Source organism: Cryptomeria japonica, chromosome 6 (genome assembly GCF_030272615.1).
Source record: "Cryptomeria japonica chromosome 6, Sugi_1.0, whole genome shotgun sequence".
Lineage (NCBI taxonomy): Eukaryota > Viridiplantae > Streptophyta > Pinopsida > Cupressales > Cupressaceae > Cryptomeria > Cryptomeria japonica.
The window spans coordinates 350,133,445-350,157,608 of NC_081410.1; the positions used below are offsets into that span (position 1 = coordinate 350,133,445).

General features: G+C 36.1%; 1 protein-coding gene across 1 annotated transcript in view; it reads right to left on the reverse strand.

Moving 5' to 3' along the window:
- Positions 1-305: 305 nt before the first annotated feature.
- Positions 306-24,164, reverse strand: part of LOC131876601 (uncharacterized) — an 87,348-nt gene continuing 63,489 nt past the window's right edge. Inside the window, exon 3 of the mRNA XM_059222041.1 lies at positions 306-714. Within this exon, the coding sequence (XP_059078024.1) occupies positions 306-714 (409 nt within the window). The remainder of the gene's footprint in view (positions 715-24,164) is intronic.

Here is a 24,164-nt window from a genome sequence, read left to right on the forward strand (position 1 = left end):
AAAAAAGGAGCAAAAATGAGCAAGATATGGCCTTCCAAAGTTGGACTGCAAAATTGAAAAGCCCAATGGAGAGGGGTCAAATTTTTTTCAAAAAGTGCTGATGTGGTGCTGACATCAGCAAGTCACTGTGTTAAATTTGATGGTCATATGACCATCACGAAAACTTTGCCTCCCTACTGACTGGGCGTCCGTACTGTACGGACTGCTGACTGGGCAGGTGACTATACAAGCTGTATGGATGACGTGGCAATCTGACAGTGCATACGGAGGGCCTACGTGGTGCGGGTGATGTGGCATACCGATGGCTATTTGAGAGCCATGTGGTGGGGTCCTGACTGCTGACTGGGTGTCTGCGTGGCGGTCGCTGGAGGTGACTGGACGGTCGTCGGAGGCGGTGGCTGACTGGTGCCGTCGGCGGCCGGAGGTGTCTGAGCGGTCGCCAGAGGTTTCTGGTCGGCGGCAGTGCTAGGTAGATGGGCGCGGCGGGCCGGGAACCAATGCGGCCGGTGGGAGGGAGCTGCGGTCGTCGGAGGAGACAGAGCAGCAGTGGCGGGGCTCGACAGTCTGCGGCTGCGTCGGTCTCGCCGATCTGCGGCAACGGCGTGGCGTTTGGAGCGGCCGACGGGAGGGAGTACGGCGGCAGCGACGGGACCTGCAGGTACAGGCAGTGCCTGCAACACCTGCGCGACACGCAGGTACAGTGTATGGGGGGGTCTGCAGACCCCCAAACAAAAAAACTTTTTTTTTGATTTTTTTTTTGTTTTTGAATTTTTTTTTTCAATTTTTCGAATTTTTTTTTCCCGAAATCCGTACGATAATAGCCAAAATGGGGAAAAAAAATTTCTCACCAAAATAGGTCGACTTTATAGTCAAAATTTATGGAAACGGCCTCCCGGATTCAACGGTGATGTCCAAATTGCTATATGACGCCCCCAAAAAATGAAGATCCACAAATCTGAAAATAGAAGCCTTCCACAATGTCTCCAAAAACCGATCAATGAAGCCCCAATGGCTCTGATACCATGTAGGATTTTGCCAAGATCAAGGGCAGAATGAAAAGCATAAAAGAGACAATAGAATGACAAGAACAAACTGTATTCTCATCAATATGCAAAATGATCAACTGGATTAACCAATACAATGAATAGAGGCCTGCTTATATAGGCAAGGCCATATGGATGTATGAGCACACAAATATGACATGTGGCTCAATGAGAAACAAGGGTAGGTAAGAAATACTAAGGGTAGGTAGGAGAAATAATATAATATTCCACAAGAGGTGGATGACCCACCGAATGTGGAGTGTAATAGCAAAATAAGACCACAAAAGGTGGAATTTCTCCTACAAGCTCTATCCCTATGTGCACACTTCCCTAAGTGTCTCAAATCCAAACTACGAAGAGATGCATTATCCTAAGTTAACTTAATTAAGTGTAATAATATCCAAAATGAATATTTATTTACACCAACAAATCCCAAAATGTGTAGATTTTCCTTAAGGTTACCAAACCCTCCATGTTTTTTCTTTTAAAGAGTTAACAACTGGTTTTCCTGGTTGACATTCTCTTTGTTTTGGGAGAGGGAGTGATCTCCAACAATTATAACTAAGTCTTCTTTAGGAGTAGCATTCACATTTTGCTCTTGTCCTTGCTTTTGGCTCAAGTAAATAAATAGCTCATTGTTCCCTGAAGTCTCCATGACCAAGTGACAATCCTTAGGAGGATTAAAAGGTGTTGGAGGATCTTCACTTGATGCCTCATTCCAAGAGGAGGACACCGTCTGGTCATCTAGCTACTTCTTCTTATCCTTAAGAAAATTATTTTCAATATCCTGATTGGATGGACCTTTCAACAATGTGGGGGCTTGTACCAGATGATTCTTAGCCTTATTTGTTTTCTCTTCTTCCAACACTTTCATACTTTTAGGGTTCCCTCAATAGTTGTAAGTTCCCTAGGTCTATGAGTGATGTCAAAATGAATAGATAAGATGTAATTATAAAGGGTTCCCTAAGTAAATTACTTATTAGGTTAACGTCCAATGGTCAAGTGTAGCCATGAGGACTAAAATACATCGAGGAGGGGGAGTGCCTACCCATATTCAAATAGGGTCCTATCTAAGGGAGAGCAGGGTGTGTTGGGGAGCCTTTGTCCAAGACCAAGGTTCTTCATGCCCCGTTCCTCTAAAAATAGGACCACCAAAAGGGAATATGGGAGAAGGCAACCTTAGGATGACCCCGACTCAATGGTGTCAATAGGTGACATCAAGGTTGGAGTAAAATGGGGCCAAAACTGGCCTAGGGGAATAAAAATGGGACACACTAAAGTAGGATTACAAAATTGAGGTGTGAATTATATTGATTATAATTTATGATTCTATATTTAGCCTCCACTTTAATGGGAATACAAGCCTATGCAAATACTCATGGTAAATTAAAAAGATGAGAGAGATGACCAACTAGGAGTGAGATCACAAGGAGATAAGATGTTGCTAATTTTGAGGAACCAAGCCCCCAATATTAATATCTTAAATCACATAAGATCACATGCAAGAACATAAAAACCAAGATAAAGACAACAAAGACAAAAGACACACAACACAAGGAGTTAGTATTAGAAACAAAAAGGCTTCAAGTCAACTAGTTGAAGAGACTACAAAAAACAAATATATCGGCCAGTAATATCATTCTTGGAATGCTATTGATGCAAGGCAAAAGGGGCAAAAAGGGCACAAGGCACAAACACAAGTTCAAACATTAATAGATCAGTTCCAACCAAAACTAAATACAAATGAACTCAAAAACCTTAAGATGCATACCAAGAGAGATATAAAGCAAACAATAAAAATCATACATAAACGAAAGAGAGAAATAAGACTCCCCAAGATTTTCCCAAAGAGGCTCATAGATGTTTCTCCCTTGCTCCTCTCCTCTCCAAGTCTCACATGAGTGTAGCTCTCAACTTTTAGCACTATCCATGGATGTCATATGAAGATTCAAGATGGTTGTAAATGACAACAAATTCTTATGCAATTATAAATGATTTTCTATGAGAAAGCTCCTAATTAATGTCTATGTGAATCTTAGTATAATAACAATGAAAAATGCTTCCTCCTTTTCATTGAGAAATGAGGTCCTTTTATAGGGAAAAATGTTGATTGAATGGGCTTGTGAAGGGCTAGGATTGATGGGTTTGTGATCTATGTGATGGCTTTCAACCCAATCCCATGATGGCAAGTGTCAACATGAGATGGCTTGAGAGGAGAGGGAAGAAACATTAAATGCTTGAGATGACATGAGGATTACCCTAGGAGGGTTTGGTTAGGCTTGAGTTAGTGGATAAATCTTTTATCCAAGGATAATACTTTTATCCAATGGATAAACTCTTGTGCAAGAGTTAATGGGGATCATAATGGTTAAAGCAATAAATGATTGAAGATACCCATGAGTTAAATAAGGGTTGAGTTAGAGGGAAAGCCTCTAACCATGTGGGTAAGTTGAGTTAACCATTAATGGCTATGTAAGATCCATAAAGGATTTTAAAAACTTTGGGGTTTAACTTGTTGAAGAATAAAAGCCTTGAATGCATTTCAAAGACTTTGAGGCATTTTTGAGAAGTGACCTTTGTTTAGGAATGTGCAAATGATTAGAGAGCAGGATTAGGCTAATTAGAGGGGGGGGGGTTAGAAGAATATGGAAGGAATTTATTGGGAAAGTGGGTTTGGTGGGTGAGAGAAAATAGGATTTTATTTAGAAATAAAATCTATTTATTGGTGCAACTTGCATTTGTAGGAAATTGCAAGTGAGGTGGGATTTTAAATAAACATTGATTTATTTAAAATGAGAATTTGATATGTGTTTTTAAATAAATGTTGATTTATTTAAATGAGAGGAATGAGGGAAATTAAATAAATTAGATTTATTTAATAACTCGGTTATAGATAGGGATTTTTAATTTAAATAAATTTATGTAATTTATTTAATTAAAATAGTAGAATGGGGATTTAATGAATGAATTAAATGTGAATCTAATTAATAGGGGAATAATAGTGTATAAAATAAATATTAAATATATATTTAATCTAGTGGACATACTTATGTGTCTACATCTATCACAAGAACATAAGTGGTCACATAAAAATAGAAAGAGCATGCATCAAGTGATGAACCACCATCCATAAATAGCAAAGCTATAAGATCATGGGGAGGAGAAAAGAGAGAACAAGGATGCCACAAGATACCAAGCTGCATTATGCTAGGTGATCCATGAGAAGAAGAGTAAGAGAGGTCGTGGAATCAATAGGCTAGCAAGTTGTGTTATGCTAGGTGACCCACAAGAACATGAATACCTACAAGATAGAAGGTTGTGTTATGTTGTATGATTCATGTAAAGAAGGTCGAGAGTTAGAATAGTCTAGCAACTTGTGTTATGCTAGTTCCACTAATCTTGAAAAAGGAAGAGTTGAAAGGTGTAGCAAGCCGTGTTATGCAAGTCAACTTACCTTGTTGCATATGTCACTGTCTGGTTTTAGGAGTTAAGAATCTGATATAAGAGTTAGGTCTAGTTTTGAGAATGCAACAACCTGTATAGAACATATAATAAAAACAATATATTTGGTTTCGAGAACATCTCGTATAAGAGTTTAAGTCTGGTCTTGAGAATGTACACCCTATATAAGAGATATAAAAAGGTTATGTCTATTTTTGGGAATGAAGCATCTCGTATAAGAGTTAGGTCTAGTTTTGAGAATGTACACCCCATATAAGACATGCAAAATAAAAAATATAGTACAAAAATGGCGTTATGTTTGCCGCCCTCCCCTTAAGATGTCAACATGTAGCTATGTTGATGTCTTAATGAAGCTACAAATAAGGATACCCAACTTCAACACCAAGGAGATATCCTTTAGGAAACAATGTACATAAATCCAAGCTAAAGAGGTAGGACTCTCAGAAGCAAGGAAAAGATATTGTAAAAGAGATATATTGCAGCAAGTGGGAGTCCTTTGGAGGAGGAGGAAGAGACTTTTGCTCAAATACATCAACTTCCAAGAGGAGATTTTGAACAAAAATAGCATCACTAACCAAAAGAAAGGAAGGGGAACAAGAATTCATACCTTCCTCCTATTTCTAGTGTACCATCCTAAATTGTACTCCCTTACAATTTTGTCTACATTTGGACCCCGTTGTCACAAAAGTTTGCACCCTTGTTGAACACTTGCGCTCAACAACCTTGTGAAACATGGAAACAACTTCCAAGTGTGGGACCTTGTGCATATGAGGTTGAATATCTGGAGAAGGACGACTTCATTTCCAATCAGGGTGTAGTGTTGAACTAACCCAACACTTATAAAACTTATTCTAATGGTCTGAGGAGAAAAGGGGAGAAGGAATGATGAAAGGGAAAATAGGTGATGCACCTAGATTGAAAGTTGATCCTCCTTGTCCATAACCACAAAAGACATCAATGAAAACTATGCAAGGATATTGATAATTTTCTATCCTAATTAGCTCTCTAAGAATATGCAAAGGTTAGAATCCTGCAAGATGAATAGAGGAATTAAAGCTATTCACAAATAACATCTACAAGGGAATTAACACAATCATGCAAGATAAGAATAAAAAAAGAATGCGTTCAAATAAGAGGTAATATGCATTACACAGAATATTTGAACTGAAAGAGAAGAAAGATAGATAATTTTATTGATATAAAGGTAAAGCAAAGGTTACAGTTGTAGAAAAACATGAATTTTCTATAAGATAAACAAGGAGAGGAACCTTCAAAAGAGTTATAAAATTTGCCTTTATAGGTCAGACATAACTCAGATGAATATAGGGTCCAAAACTCTAACCAGCTTGAGCTAGGTTAAAAAAAAGAGAGAAGAATCAGATCAGACAGATTGATCTGATGGTTGCGTGTCTGAAAATATCTCCCAAAACTGGGAAAGAGAAACAATCCTTACAACATAGGGAGAATCTTGCATTGAAGCATCTTAATATACTCTACCGACCCAAATGTATTCATTTTGCAATAAACAAGCAAGGTCTGTATATGAAAATCCTCTGCAGAGTCATGGTACAGTAATGGTGATTGTCCCCTGGCTGCTTAAAAGTGGTTGGAAGGGATTTGATTTGATTTGGGCTACCGATGAGGTTATAAGCTAATTTAAACCCATTAAGTCGACAACCACCCCAGGTAGCAATTTTAATTTTAATGTCCACCTCCAGTTTAAATTCAGGCTGATAGATCCTCCTTATCATGCATGGATGGATGACCAAGATCATGCCATGAAGGTTGAGCCCATAAAAAAATACATGTCCTATTGCTGTATCGTGGCTAAGGAAAAGCCTTACATTCTAACTGTTGCGAAACTGCTAAACATTCTGCCACTACCAACAACCTATCACCATATTTTAGCCAATGGTGGGACCTAGTTCTTAATCATTGTAAAACAAAGATAACAACCCTTCCCTCATATCGCTTTGGCTATCATTAATCAACTTATCACATGAAAATAGAATAGTCACATGTAGTATTGTTCTTGTTTATAAGGAAAGAGTAATAGGAAACTACAAAGTGATAACACTTCTTTTCCTCTTGCCAGTATCGCTCATCATAGTGTTGCACAAAAGAGGAAGATTAGAATAGGGAACAAAAGCATAATTTTTTGACCAATGCGATAAAGTGATAAACAAGAACTCCCACCAGCTAGTAGTGGGTGAAAGGGGCCAGTCTCGCCATGAAGAAGGGATCCTCTAGCCATTAAACTTTAAGTGAAATGACCACCTAAGCTGGTCAATGCTGAGAAAGGACAAGGAAAAAAAAATAACTAAGGCAAAAATTCCTTAAGGGTTTAGGGTTTAAGCCTTAAGAAAAATATCAGGGTTTTAGCCATCTTATGATCTTCTCAGATTGATTATCTACATGGCTAGGATTGACAAAAAAAAGGTCAATAGAGCACTCACCTTGAAATTCATTCTCCAAGGACTAAAAGGGGCCTATTTTTTCTCATGCTATGCAAATTTATCAATTGTCTAGTCATGGTTAAGAGGGTCCTCAAGGAGAATAGTCCAGACTATCCAACAAATAAAAATTATTACAAAAAACACAAAGTGATGGAGGCAATGCAAAATCAGTCTTCATTATATCATAGAAAATGATTACAAACTTCTGACAACATCTGGGCTCATAGATTTGTCTCACAGGCCTGATTACACAATATCCAGGCTCAAGGAAGAATGCTAGCCAACTCCAGATCTCTAAACCTTATGATTATTCTTCTATCTTTGATCTATTATCTCTTCCTTGATTCTAGAAGAACAATTATAATGATTTATATGAAATACAAGCTCCAAGATGATCCACGTCAACCCAATAAGGAACAAATACCGAAGAAAGAAAAATGAACCGTGTAGAACACAAGGTCAGCCTCCACCAAGGAATCCTTCTGGAAACAACATAGACTAATGTGTAGACCTAAAAGGAAGGTTTATTAGGAACCAAGGAACATTGGAAACAACAAAATCAAGCTCCACAAGCTATGGGAAAGATCCGCAAGAATCACCAATAGCAAATAGGTCCAGGCAGCTTTGGTACACATGAAAGAAAATTGTCCCATATTCTGGAAGTGATAACTTTCCAGAAAAAGATCCAAACATCCCGCAGACCAAGGATAAGGTTGTTGAACATCTCCATGAACCAAATCCACCTCTGCAACATCTAGTGAGAAAATAGAATGAAATGCTAAAAGAAATACTAAAAGTACAAAACAAGAAACAATCTGAAAGAAAATGTTTTTGGTTGATGCAAGATTGTTAAGAACCAGGGATTCTCTTGCATTAGACATCCAAGGCTGATTAAAAAGTGAGTCCCTCACTTTTCTGGGGCTAGAGGAAAACTAAGACAATCCACCTCAACCTGAGAAATCCCTGATGAATCTTCAACCGGTCTATCTTTCCACTTCACAAGATACTCTCTATACTACTTGCTATGAGTGCTACACCCAACTCTGCTATCCAAAATCTCTTCAAACTAGTCCGATGCCTTCTGGGGTATTTGCTTCTCCAAGCCTTCTGCATTCTTTGCATTCAATTCTATCTCTTGATACTAATGTAGATCTCCAATGTTGAATATAGGTGAAATACCCAAACTATTCGGTAACTCCACTTCATATGCATTTTCGAAACTGAAATTCCTCAATATCTTGCAAGGTCCAAAATTCCTCCTCCTCAACTTATTATAAGTGCAAATTGGGAAACTTTATTTTCTTAGATACACCATCACTTCATCTCTAACTTTGAATTCTTTATGTCTCCTCTTCTCATCTAAGATTTCTCCTTATACTTTATGTTCATATCCTCCAAATGTTGTTTAACCTAAGTATGTACCACCTTCATTTGTTCAGCAAAAAAATCTGCTTCTGCACTCCACTTGTCCTCATTACTGATGTCTCTCAGTTTTGATATGCCTCTAGGGTGTACTCTGGAAAAAATTTCAAATGGTGTTCTTCCGGTACTCTTGTTTACTGAATTGTTGTAGGGAAACTCTTCTTGTGCAACAACCAAATCATAACTTCCAATTTTCTCTCCAACTAAGTATCTCAACAAATTTCCCAAAATTTTATTTACTACTTCAATCTGTCCATCAGTCCGTGGGTGAAAAGTAGAACTGAATTTCAAATCCATCTTCATCTTCTTCCAAAGTGTTCTCCAAAAGCATCCAACAAACTTAATGTCTCCATTTGAAAGCATGCTCGTAGGCAATCCATGTAATCTAACCACTTCCTTGAAAAAATGTCAACAACATGCACTACATCTATTGTCTTCTTACAAGGTATGAAATGTGCCATCTTTGAGAATATATCCACCACCACAAATACATAATCATTTCCTCTCCATGTTTTAGGTGACCCGAGTATGAAATCCATGGTTATGTCTTCCCAAGGTCTCTCTAGAACTGTCAAAGGCTTATACATATTAGGTCCCAAGAAGGACAACTGAGAGGGGGGGGGGGATGAATCAGTTGTGAACTAGTTATCAATAAATTGTAATCCAAATGCAAATTATTCCAACTTAAACTTAAATACTGGTAAACCAAACTTAAGTGCCGGTAAACAGATTAACAGATATAGTAGTACCAATTTAACTTAATGCATAAAACATAAAGAGAAACAACATCCACAACACATGACACAAAGATTTTGACGTGGAAACCTGGTAAGGGAAAAACCATAGTGGGAAAAATTACCCACAATTAGATGATACTACTGTAGATAGTATGTGTATACAAATGGGGTCTGCACATGTAGAAAGGCCAACTGCTTAGAGCTCACTACTCAATCACAAAATAGGAGTCACACTGACTACACAATTGGATAGTTAAATCCAAAGATAATGTACTGCTCAAAATAGCATCTCCAATGTTGGATTCAGTACCAGTTAAGCTCTGAACATGAGTGTCAAAACACCTTCATAACCTTTGAATAATGTCTGTGTGATTCATACACGGATCTGCTTATTTTCGTTCTTCAATATTTGAATACACTCATACCATAACCATATCCCGATCTTCAATAAGATCTTAAAATCATATATACAAAACCTAAGACCAAATGTATAGGTCGGCTCACTAAAGATATTACAATTAAATCAATTACAAATAAGTCTTGATGTGATACAACATATTGGCTCAATACATTTACCACATAAACAATCTCCATAACGTGTCATGCTGATCTAGAGTACTGGTCCATAACCTAGACCTATCTGCCAATAAAGGCAAATCTGTCAACTTGATTAGACCAATAAGCAAGAAACCAAATCCAAAATTCCAATCCATGTCTTTGACATAACCAAATGATCTCCAAGATATCATCACTTTCAATGAACCATATAACCTACTGGTGAACACATACCGGTGACTATGCATAAGCCACTAACCACACTGGTGAACATAATGTAAACCTCCAAGAAGACAAGTGTTGACATCAATGAAAAAACCAATGCAACACATGACGAAGTCATCCATAATACCAACAATAGAATCCAACATTCTGACTACTACCTTTTGCAAGTTGATAAATCCTACATCTCTGAACAAATTTCCTAACATCCTTATGAATCTGAGGCCAAAAGTAATTCTCACTTACCAAGGCTATTGATTTATTGACTCCAAAGTGTTCAGTTAATCCTCCACTATGCTTCTCCTTTATCAAATTTTCTCTAATAGAACTCTGGGGGTATACACAACTGATTTGTTCTAAACAACATCTCATCTTGAATCAAATAATCTAGCCACTTACTCATATCCACTGTAGTAGGTTCTATGCAGGATCTCTAAGGTTCTACAAAGTTTGGGTCATTCTCATACAAGTTCTTCAATTCCTCAAAACCCAATACTTCTACTCTCATTTCTGTCAGCAAATTCCTTCTTCTGATTAGTGCATCAACAACTTTATTTGATTTTCCACTTCTATGCTTCAAAACAAAAGTATAACTCTACAATTACTCTACCCATCTCACATGTCTTTAATTCAACTTACCTTGACTATTCAAATATTCCAAATCTTGATGATCGGTATACAACATAAACTCCTTAGTGAGCATATAATGTCTCCACTTCTTCAATGCTTGAATTGTGGGATAAAAATCCTGATCATATACTAAATACCTCCTCCTTGCATCATTCAATTTCTTATTAAAATAAGCTACCAGTCTTCCTTCCTGACTCAACACTACTCCAATTGAATTCCCACTTGCATCACAGTCGGCTTGAAATACTTTATTGAAATCCTATAAAGCCAACACAGGCTTCTCTGTCACTTTTTTCTTCAATAATTAAAAGCTCCTATTTGTTTTGGTTGTCCGCTTGAAATATTTTCTATCTCCTCTTATTGGTTTTGTCATAGGACTACAAATTGGACTAAATTTTTTGATGAGCTTAAAGTAGAAACTAGCCAACCCATGAAGTGATCTTACCTCTCCAATGCTCTTTGGTGTAGGCCAATCAATAGCTACTCTTACTTTCTTAAGATCCATCTTCAATCCATCCACAAATATCACAAATCCCAAATAAACTAACTCTTCCTTCATGAAACTGCTCTTCTTAATGTCTATCAACAACTTCTCTTCTCTCAACATTTGCAAAACTTGTCTCATGTGCAACATATGCTATTCCTTTCTCTTACTGAAAATAAAGATGTCATCCAAGTACACAATAACAAACTTACCTAGAAATTTCTTCAATACGTCATTCATTAATCTCATAAAGGTACTCAGTGCAATAGTCAATCCAAAAGGCATAACGAACCATTCATACAATCCTTCATTTGTCTTGAATGTTGTCTTCCACTCATCTCCTTCTCTGATTTTGATATGATGTTATCCACTCCTCAAGTCTATCTTTGTATAATATCTGCTCCACTCAAACAATTCATTATATCATCCATCCTAGGCAAAGGGAATCAATATTTCACTGTGATCTTGTTTATTGCTCTAGAGTCAGTACACATCCTCCATTCTCCATTCTTCTTAGGTGCTAACACTACTGGTACTGCACAAGGACTCCATCTTTCTCTGATCAAACCTTTCTTCAACAACTCTTGCACTTGTCTATTCAACTCTCCATTCTCTACCGGTATCATCTGATGTGCTACTTTATTAGGCAAACTAGCTCTGGGAATTAGGTCCATGCAATGACTGATACTTCTCATAGGGGGTAATCCATCAGGTACATTATCTGAAATGATGTCTCCATACTATGTCAGCAACTCTTTTATTTCCCCTGGTTCTTCTTCTTCATGCTTTGGATTCTCAGTCTTTTTAGGAACTAAGGCAAAACACACATTCTCATGTCTCATCCCATTCAAGAATTTCCTACCATCAACCACACAAATTATAGAATTAGTACAAACTTCACTCTTCAAAGGCTCCTCCAAAGGTAGAAAGATCTATTTTTCCCCATTAGCCGTAATAGTGTATATATTCCTTCTTCCATCGTGCATTGCTTGTCTATCGATCTACCCAACAAGATATGACATACGTCCATAGGCATAATATCACACAAAATTTCATCATGATAAGCTCCAATCTTCAATTTTACCAGAAATTATTCACTTACTAATACCTTATTCTGATCTTGACTCCATGCTATTTGATAGGGCTTACTATTTCTTCTGAAACAAGGTTATCAGTACTACCACTGTCAATTATAACTTTACAACACTTACTGGCTATTTTGCATCTTGTCTCGAACAAATTTTTTCTCTAAAAGGGCTCTTGCTCTCCTCTGGTATGATATAATGCTCTCCTCATCATCAAAAACAATCCATCCTCTGGTTTGTTACTTGATTCAGCTTGTTCTTCTTCTACCAATGTTGCTCTTCCATGGTTCTCCGTCTTCTTGAATTCAAAAGCATGATGTCCTTCTCCTTCGCATTTAAAGTAGGTTCCTCTAAACACTCTCTTTTCTTGTCTTCCATCTTCCTTTCCATAACCCTCATTCTAGTAACCTTCATTTTCTTTCTTTCAATACAAATTTCCATCATGAACTACCATCTTGGCTAACTTTCTTGTCTTTATTTTGATCTGCATAGGGTCCTCGACTTCTAGTATAAGATCTTCCTCCCTGAAATATTTTGCCTCTACCAAATTGCTTCTACTCATGTCTTTTATTCAACTTCACTTCTACCTTTAGGGCATATTGATAAGCTTCTTCAACACTCTACAACTTATTCAAAGTGAGTTTATCTTGTATCGACATCCACACTCCATTCAAATATCAAGAAACTTGTTCAATCTCATCATCAGTGTGTTTGAATCTGATGTTCATCTTGTAGAATGATTTTGTATACTCCTTCACACTAGATTCCTTCTACTTCAGGTTCTACAACTTTCAAAACAAATTCACTTGATAGTCAGTAGGAAAGAACTTTGATTTCAACTTATTAACCATGTGCTTGCAGGATTTGATCTTTTCCTTACCTCTTCTTTGTCAGTCTACCTGCAAATGTTCCCACCAAAGAGACGTATGACCTTTTTGTTACCAGTGTGGTTGCTATTGCACCAAAATATTGACTTGTTAATGCTCGATACAACCACTAGACTTATAGAATCTATAAGTGGCAGTTACGCCATGTCACAAACCTAAGCATTGCATTGCACAACATAAGGAGACCAAGGGCGCACACCTTGCAATAATCCCCCCCAGTGTAATAGAGGGGTTTGAACTTGTGAGAAAGCTCTGTTACCACTTGTTACAAGTGTGGTTGCCATTGCACCAAAAGATCAACCTCTTAATGCCCGATACAATCACTAGACTTATAAAATCCACAAGAGGTGGTTAAGCCATGTCACAAACCCAAGCGCTACGTTGCACAACACAAGGAGACCAAGGGCACACACTTTGCAACACTTTCAACCTATTACAAGCATATTTCACCTTCTGGTCTTCTGTGGTTTTCTCAAAATCAAAATACTTTTCCATCTTTGTGATCCAATCCATCAATTCATCTAAATCCAACTTTCCATCATAATCCGGTGGGGTAAAATGTGGTTTGGAGTTTTCTTTACTTAAAACCCTCAAGAAGCTTTCTTCTTCTAGATCGATCACTGGTTGATTTGCTACTGCTTCTCCTGCCTCAACTTCTTCTTCATTATCACTCACATCTTCAACATCTCGACCTTGTCTCTTGGCCAATTCAATAGCTTCTAATTGGGCTGCAATTCCTCTTAACATTTCCATCGTGCAGGGTTTGCATTTCCACACACTCCACCACCTCTAGCATTTATTCGAGCCATCTTCATGCAAGTCCTCTTCAATTGTAGGTTGGCTCCTCAATTCTGCCACCCCACAAGAAATAAATTTGACAAGACTCTGCAATCTCTAGAATAAAATCTTGCTATGATACCACTTGATGTAGCTACGGTTAGGAGGGTACTCAAGGAGAACATTTCGGATCATACAAAAAATAAAACTCAATATAAACAACACAAATTAATGGAGACAATACAAAATCAGTATTTATTATATCATAGAAATTGATTACAAACTTCCAACAACATCCAGGCTCACAGATTCAGCTCACAGGCTTGATTACATAGTCTCAAACTCAAGTAAGAATGCCAACCAACTTCAGATCTCTAAACCTTATGATTATTCTTTAATCATAAATCTATTCTCTCTTCCTTGATTTTAGAAACCCAATTACAATGATTTTTATGAAATACAAGATCCAAGATGATCTGTGTCATCCCAAGAAGGAACAAACATCAAAGAAAGAAAAATGAAATGTGTAGAACACAAGGTGGCCTCTACCAAGGAATCCCTCTATAAACAACATAGAATGATGTGCGGACCCAAAAGTAAGGTCAACCACAAACCAAGGAATGTTGGAAACAACAAAATCAAGCTCCACAAGCTATGGGAAAGATCCACAAGAATAACCAATAGCAAATAGGTCCAAGTGGCTCTAGTACACAAGAAAAAAAATGGTCCCATATTCTGGAAGTGATAAATTTTTGGAAAAAGATCCAAACATCCCATGGACCAAGGATAAGATTGATGAACATGTCCACAAACCAAATCAAGCTCTGCAAGATCTAGTGAGAAAACGTAATGAAATGCTAAAAGAAACACTGAAAGTACAAAACAAGAAACAAACTGAAAGAAAATGTTTTTGGTTGATGCAAGATTGCCAAGAACTAGGGATGCTCCTGCATCAATCACCATTTTCAATAGACACCCCATCTTGCCCTTAAATTGTGGTTTCTGATTGGGTAGGACCAAGGTGCGGTGCCCTGGTCCCCTTAGGACTAGAGTTCCCAACACCCTGGTCCTCCCAATTAGGATCCCTTAACAGTCATGAAATGTGAGTGAGAATTACTACTTTGTGTCGGCTCATGTCAAAAAATTAAATTGTTTTTCGCTGAGAAAGTATAAAAGGAGGTCTACCCCTCTCATTTTAGCATCCACACACATAAAATTCCATTCGACATCAAGAAAACAATTAGTCTTATTTCAAGCATTGGAGCAGAAATAAAGTCAATATTCAAGCATTGGAGTTGACATTCATGTTTTATGTTATTGAAGACTTCATGAAACTTTAATTCTATGTGAAGACAAATAAAACTTCATAAGAAGGTATAACATGTTTTTTTCAATCATTATTCAAGATCTCCCTCAAAAGGAGAAAATTTCTATTATTGTAATTCAATCATATTTCATGGTTAATTCCAAAACTAGGGTTTGACCTAAGGCAAACCCCTATTCCTAACCTATTCCCCTTCTCAGGTGTGCATAGGAACATGTATGGAGCTGCTATCTTCAAAATAAGCTTTATTTATAGTGATGAATCGATCTCTCGTTAGAGTGCAAAAAGTGCAGAGGACCAGAGTGACCACCACACCATTTTTGACAAATTAGGAGCTCCTTCTGGGAATAGATCCAAATACATTTACATTTCTCAGATCTAGGTTCATGGCTCGATCTGATGACTATAGCTTACTATTCATGCATTTTTACATCAATTCCAGCACATTTACCCTAATTTTAACATTTCTCATATTTCAACTTAAAAGAGGGCACTCCAATAAAACCCAGTAAATGCAATAGCATTCTCAATCCTTACCCTTACTGATTTTTGGCTAGATTTATTGGGTTTAGCTCCCTCTTTAATTTAATGTTCTCTAAGCCTAAAATTAGTGGTTTTTATATATCTAATTATGGAAACCCTAATTTTTCTCCATTACATCTTGGTGAACTCGACTCCTTACACCTGCAATTCTGATTTATATTTTCAGATCTGAGTGTTTATGCAATTTCAAATTCAAATTTACATTTGAAAGTTTAGTTTTCATTGAATTAAAAAAATTTCAAGGTTAATTTCACAAAAACCATAATTTTTAATTCTAAGATTGAGCTTGTGGATTGTCTAATTGGGATTTATCATTTCAGATCTGATTATTCAATTAATCTAAAATTCAAAATTTCCCTCTAGATCTTATTTTCAATTTGAATTACATAAATTTAGTGGTTGAATTTACCAAAATGCTAATTTATAATTCTATTTTTTTCATGTGGGTTGCATAATTTATCAAATTAATTTTTAAATATGATCTTTATGAATGTTGTGCTATGACCTAGATGCCTTTATCTTTCAAATTCACAAATGAAATTGCTTAATTATCTGGTTAATCAATCATTTTCATAAAATGTTGTATTGTTAATCATAATTTTCAAGTTCAAATTCAAATTTTCCTCCTTTGTGCATGAGTTTTATTACTATTAGTCCTCCCTATAATATTCTTGTGAGAAGAAGTTGTATAATTAAGGCTTCCCAAGGTTTAATTACTAAGGATATGAAGACTAATTTGGATAAACTGTTCCATGAGAATGTGGGTGGTGATAGTTTCGATACTTAATGTAAGTACATATCTGATAGCTAACAAGATGAGAGGGGGGGGGTGAATCATACAAACTTAATCTTCTATAAAAACAACAAATTCAACCTCGGTAACATATACTTTAGTAATATAACCAAAACTGCTAAACATGCAAACTCATAAGCATATAAACATCATAACACTCATAACACCATATTTAATGTGGAAACCCAAATAGGGAAAACCCACTGTGGGATTTCGGACCCACTAAGAAATATACTCTTTTAGAGTATGCTCGGTTAAAAGAAAATCCTGTTAAAGATTACAAACACATTGCTAGATGTGACCCGATTAAGGGATTTCCCTTAGATCTTTTAGGATCTTCACCTTCTTAGAAGTGACCTTGTTAAAGGATTTTAAACACTCAATCAGAATGTCACCTTGCTACAGGGTTTTACAAATAAGATTGTTAAGTCCACTCACAAAATAATAGTAATAAAAATCTATCTGCAACTTCACATCTAAAATGCTAAAGTAGATTCTTATTTGCTCAATACAATAGGACTTATCTTGTCCATCTGCTAGGCTCTATACTCTGTTATTCAAATAGGTCTTCAAGCTTCTGTACTCGGTAATCACTATGTAGCATCCCTGTGCATACATTTTCCCGCATACATTGTTTATCAACAGTTCCTTATTTATAAACAATTTGCTGACCGCTTAATCTCCTTGATCACATTTCCCATGATCAATCATAGCCATCAGATCTTCAAACTTTGACCAGGTTCAATGTATCCTTTGATCTGAAAAACGTTTTACCCCACCTTGGAACTTGCATATATTTCTTGGAACTTGTGCTAGGGTATTGCAGTTCAATTTGAGCTGTAGATCTTCCTACTAATTTTCCTTTGCCATAGATTCTTTAACAAAATTCATGCATGGCATACCAATCATTTAATCAGTTCCAGCTCATCAGCTTCCTTCATTAAATAATGCTTTTATTCAATGCATTCTATTACTACTCGGTTGCAACTCGGTAAATACTAAACTTCACTCGGTAGACATTCTGTCTTCATTAACTGATAGCGATAACCTTAGGGTTGACCGACTAGGTTCTTTGCTTGGTAACATAGTATAGTATTAACCTTACAATCAATAACATATATAGGATATCAAAACAATCTAAACATCATGATCTCATCATTGTCTAACTCAGTAATAGTTGCCCATTGAATAACTTATCCCTCCCCTTATTCATCACATTCTTTCTGTGTCTTTTATCGACATCTTTATACTCATCAAATCATACTTTTTAAGATATGACAACATCATACTGAATTAGAAAATCAATTTCTTGACATCAATGACAAAATAATAATATTAAGATAGTAAACATCCTTAATCAGTTATATCCATAATCATCAACAACCTTCTCAATATGCTTATTGAAATGCCATCAATCTCTCCTTGTCTATTATAATGCCAACAATCTCCCCTTGTTTGTTATAATGCCAACAATCTCTCCCTTTGGCATTGATGGAAAAACCAATTGATTTGACCTAATTGATTCAGATTGCTGTGAGATTCTGAAATGCTGAAATGCTCCCCCCTATCATCAGTCTTCTCCCCCATACATTAGTATCCACTCCTTATCTCCAGTCTTCTCCCCCTTTGACAACAATGCCAAAAAGTAAAGAACTAAAACATAATATCTTCCTATATGAAGTGATTTCCTGCTGTTATGTGTCAACTTAGTCTCAGTCAGAGCATTTTGTCTTCAATTCCTATTCCCTGTATTGTTTCTTGCACACCTTTAGAAAACGTCCTAAAGTGTATAAATTAGCATCAACTCTTAAAAGATATTCTGTAGAGTCATCGAGTTGATTCTTTCACCGAACTCGTTCAGTGAATGAAAGATAGGGGTAGGGCCCCTAACTTACTTCTGAGATACTCAAAAGTGTCCCTTGGCAGTGGCTTGGTGAAGATATCTGCTATTTGTTCCTTTGTGCTAACATACTCCAACACCACTTTCTTCTTTTGAGATTTTTCTCTAAGATAATGATATTTGATAGAGATGTGCTTTGTCTTAGAGTGCATAATTGGATTCTTTGAAATCTTAATCTCACTAGTATTGTCACAGAATATAGTTACTGGCTTGGTAACTTTCTCATTTATACCATCCAACAATTGTTTGATCCATGCTATGTTAGTATAATTCAATGCTGCAGCAACGTATTCAACTTTTGTTGTTGACTATGAAACACATCCTTGTTTCTTGCTAAGCCAACTCACTAGTCTTTCTCCTAAAAAGAAAGCTCCTCCACTTGTGCTTTTCCTATCATCAATGTTGCTTTCCCAATCAGCATCAGTATAAACTTTTAAATCAAAGTCATTTCATTTCTGATATACTAATCCATAATCTTCAATGCCTTTCAAGTATCTAAAAATTCTCTTGATTGCTGTCATGTGTGTTTCCTTAGGATCTGCAGAGAATCTTGCAACTATACCTACTACATGTGCTATATCTGGCCTATTGTGAACAACATATTGTAGCTTTCCAATCATGGATCGGTAAAGTGTCTCATCAACAGATGCAGATTCATCATTCTTTGATAGTTTACAGTTGGTAGTCATAGGAGTACTTACTAGTTTTGAATCCTCCATTCCAAATTTCTTCAAGATTTCCTTTATGTACTTGGATTGAGTAATGAAAATCTCATTTTTCATTTATAGTATCTGTAAACCTATACAATACTTTATCTCATTGATTAATGACATCTCAAATTATTTGCTCCTTTCATTTCCAAAGTTCTTGCATAAAGAGTTATTTCCACAAAAGATAATATCATCAACAAATATGACTGAGATTAGTATTCCATTTTCATCATTCTTCATGTACATAATGTTGTTTTCACTTGTTCTTATAAAATCAATCTTCATTAAATAAGAGTGCAATCTTTCATACCATGCTCTAGGTGCTTGTTTCAAACCATATAAATCTTTGTTCAATTTACATACCTGATCTTTATTATTGTCTTCAACAAATCCTTCAGGTTGTTCAATAAAAACTTCTTCTTCTAATATACCATTCAGAAATACAAATTTGACATCCATTTGATATACCTTGAAATTCTTGTAAGAAAGATATGCCAACAATGTCCTTACTCCTTCAAGTCTTGCCACAGGTGCAAAAGTCTCACCATAATCAATTCCTTCTTCTTGGGCATAACCTTTGCAAACTAGTCTTGCTTTATTTCAAATGACCTCACCTTTTTCATTCAGCTTGTTTCTGAAAATCCACTTTGTACCGATTACATTTTTTTCCTTCAATCTTGGGACTAGTGTCCATGTGTCATTCTTCTTGATTTGATCAATCTCTTCTGTCATAGCATTTATCCAATCTTCACTGTTAAATGCCTCTTTCACTATCCTCAGTTCAAATTCAGATATCAGACATGTGTTCTATCTCAGTTTGTTCCTTGTCATCACTGGATCATCCTTATCTCCTATAATTTGACTTGATGCATGATGTCTTCTGACATACTTGGCTAATACAGGCTCGGTAGGCTCTGTATGATCTTCTTCATCACTCGGTAACTAGATATTCTCTTCATTTCCTTCTGCAGTTTTCTTGGTAGGACTTGTCGGTTGAACATAGACAAATTCATCATAATCTTCTGGTTCTTTGGAGTTTCCTTCATCATTTCTTTCTACAAATTCATCAATTTTCACATTTGCACTTTCTACTATTTTCTTAGATGATTTGATCAGACATTTAAATGCTTTAATTCTAGAAGAATAACCAAGAAATGTTCCTTCTTCACTTTTCTGATCAAAGTTTCCATTTCTATCATCCTTGTGTACATAGCATCTACTTCCAAAGATTTTAAAGTAGCATACATTAGGTTTCTTGTCATACCAGATTTCATATGGTGTCTTCAAAGTTCCTTTCTTCAGTTGTACTCGGTTCAGGGTGTAAACTACTATGCTAATTGCTTCTCTCCAAAATGTTTGTGGCACTTTCTTTTCAATCATCGGGGTTCTGGCACAATCCACAATAGATCTGTTTCTTCTCTCAGCTATTCCATTTTGTTGTGGAGTTATCAGTGTAGAGACTTGTCTTTTAATACCATGATCATTGCAGAATAAGTTGAACTCATCAGATGTGAAATCTCCTCCTCTATCTAATCTAAGACATTTCAGTTGTCTTCTTGTTTCATTTTCAACTCTTGCCTTGTACCATTTAAACATTTGAAAAGCTTCTGATTTTTCTTTTAAAAACATAACTAACATCATCCTTGAATAATCATCCACAAATAATATGAAATATTTATCACCATAATAAGTTTGAACTTTCATAGGACCACAAAGATTAGTGTGCACAAGATCTAAAATTCCCTTTGAAGTGTAGGACTTACTTTTAAAGCTTGATCTTGTCATTTTACCCATCTGGCATCCTCAACACATAGCATTCTCAGGTTTTTCCAAACTCGGTAGACCTTTTACTCGGTGCTTCTTACTTATTTTGATTAGATTATCAAAATTTACATGACAAAACCTTTTATGCCATAACCAGGTATCATCTATCTTTGCATATAGACACTTGTTCCGAGTTGAGTCAAGGTGAAATGTGTTACCTTTTGTTTGTGTCCTGGTAGCAGCTAACTTTCCATGCTTGTCATGAACTTTGACAATTCCTTTTTGAAATTCTATTAGGTATCCTATATTGTTTAGCTGTGCTACACTCAACAAATTGTATTTCAAACCTTCAACCCAATAAACATCATTGCATTTTGCATTGTCAAGAAGTGTTATAGATCCTTTACCTTTTACCGGACATGGTGCATCATTACCAAATCTTACATAGCCTCCATCATAGTCTTCTAACATAACAAAGTTGTGTTTATCACCTATCATGTGATGTGAGCATCCACTATCTATGATCCAAGAATCATTAGTATTTATGTGAGATATTAGGGCTTTTTCTTCATACCTTTCTTCATCTGATCCATCTTTGATAGCCACATAAACTACTTCCTCTGTATCAGTTTCATCTGATTTATCATCATTGGATTCCTCATCAGCTATTAAGCATGACTTTCTATCTCTTCTTTTGAAGTCTCGGTGTCCTGTATAATGATTATCTTTCTATCTATCATGTCAGTAATCTCTCTTTTTAGTAGATTCTTTGTCGGGATAGTTAGAAGCCATATATCCTATCTGATCATAATTGAAACATTTCAAAGGTAGTTTTCCTTTATACTTACCTTTGACTCTCGGTAACCTTCTAGCTAATAGTGCTTCAAACTCTTCTTGCTTTCTGATTTCCTCATACAGTTTGTGTACTTCCTCCATGTTCTTGCGAAATCTTTCACTTACTCCACTATGATCCCCTTTAGTGTACTTACTCATTCTATCATTGTAATCATCAGATTCACCAATATGAAAAGAACTAAATGTAGATTCAACTTTATTTACCGATGACCCACTGTTATCAAAGTTACTTAACTCAAATGCATGTAGCTTACCAATAGTAGCATCTAAAGAAACTGGCATATTGGGTACATACCTTAATTCATTGATTGCAGAGACTCAGATTGCATAAGCTGGTAGAAAGGTTCTTAATAACTTACTTGTTATATCCTTTTCTTCAATAGTTCCACCTGCTCCTTTGATTTGATTGACAATCTCCTTTAGTCTTGTACTATATTGGGTTATGTTCTCACCTTCATTCATCCTCATAGATTCAAGTTGTCCTCTTAGACTATCCACTTTTGCTCTTTGAACATGTTCATCTCCACCATACACAGATATGAGCTTGTCCCACATTGCCTTTGCATCATTGCAGCCTTCTAGATCATTAAACTCTGAATTGGTCAATGCAGATGTTATTTCAATCATTGCTTGAATATGTTATTGCTTTGCTTTTATCTCTTCCATTGTCAATGGATAGGTGCTCGGTGTAATGAAATCATTCTCTAGATAATATACAACATATTCTCCAACTCCTGATAGGTGCAGCTTCATCCTTTTCTACCATGTAGAGAAACTTGACTTGTTCAGCTTCGGTGCATCCCTCTTATACATCTTTAGATCTTTGCCTCAAGTACCTTTAAACTTTTCTTCTGGATTCCAAAGCTCTGATACCAATTGATAGTTCTGATACTTAATGTAAGTATAGATCTAATAGCTAACAAGATGAGAGAGGGGGGGGGGTGAATCATACAAACTTAATCTTCCATAAAAACAACACATTCAACCTTGGTAACATATACTTCAGTAATATAACCAAAACTGCTAAACATGCAAACTCATATGCATATAAACATCATAACACTCATAACACCAGATTTAATGTGGAAACCCAAATAGGGAAAAACCACTATGGGATTTCAGACCCACTAAGAAATATACTCTTTTAGAGTATGCTCAGTTAAAAAAAAATCCTGTTAAAGATTACAAACACATTGCTAGATGTGTCCCGGTTAAGGGATTTCCCTCAGATCTATTAGGATCTTCATCTTGTTAGAAGTGACCTTGTTAAAGGATTTTAAACACTCAATCAGAATGTCACCTTGCTAGAGGGTTTTACAAATAAGACTGTTAAGTCCACTCGGTTAATAGATTTTCTGTCACTTCACAAAATAATAGTAATAAAAATCTATCTGCAACTTCACATCTAAAATGCTAAAGAAGATTCTTATTTGCTCAATACAATAGGACTTATCTTGTCCATCTGCTGGGCTCTATACTCTGTTATTCAAATATGTCTTCAAGCTTCTATACTCGGTAATCACTATGTAGCATCCCTGTGCATACATTTTCTCGCATACATTGTTTATCAATAGTTCCTTATTTATAAATAATTTGCTGACCGCTTAATCTCGTTGATCACATTTCCCATGATCAATAATAGCCATTAGATCTTCAAACTTTGACCAGGTTCGATGTATCCTTCAATCTGAAAAATGTTTTACCCCACCTTGGAACTTGCATATATTTCTTGGAACTTGTGCTAGGGTATTGCAGTTCAATCTGAGCTATAGGTCTTCCTGCTGATTTTCCTTTGCCATAGATTCTTTAACAAACTTCATGCATGACATACCAATCATTTAATCAGTTCCAGCTCATCATCTTCCTTCATTAAATAATCCTTTTATTCAATGCATTATGTTACTACTTGGTTGCAACTCAGTAAATACTAAACTTCACTCGGTAGACATTTTGTCTCCATTAACCGATAGTGATAACCTTAGGGTTTACCGACTAGGTTCCTTAGGGTTTACCAACTAGGTTCTTTTCTCGGTAACATAGTATAGTATTAACCTTACAATCAATAACATATGTAGGATATCAAAACAATCTAAACATCATGATCTTATCATTGTCTAACTCAGTAATAGTTGCCCATTGAATAACTTATTCCTCCCCTTATTCATCACATTCTTTCTGTGTCTTTTACTGACATCTTTATACTCATCAAATCATACTTTTTAAGATATGGCAACATCATACTAAATTAGAAAATCAATTTCTTGACATCAATGACAAAATAATAATATTAAGACAGTAAACATCCTTAATCGGTTATATCCATAATCATCAACAACCTTCTCAATATCCTTATTGAAATACTGACAATCTCTCCTTGTCTGTTATAATGCCAACAATCTCCCCTTGTTTGTTATAATGCCAACAGGTGGTTCATCTATTCCAATACTTGATGTTATTTATCCCCATTCTTTACATAATTCTCATGATGAGGGTGAACCACTAACTAGGGTTTCCA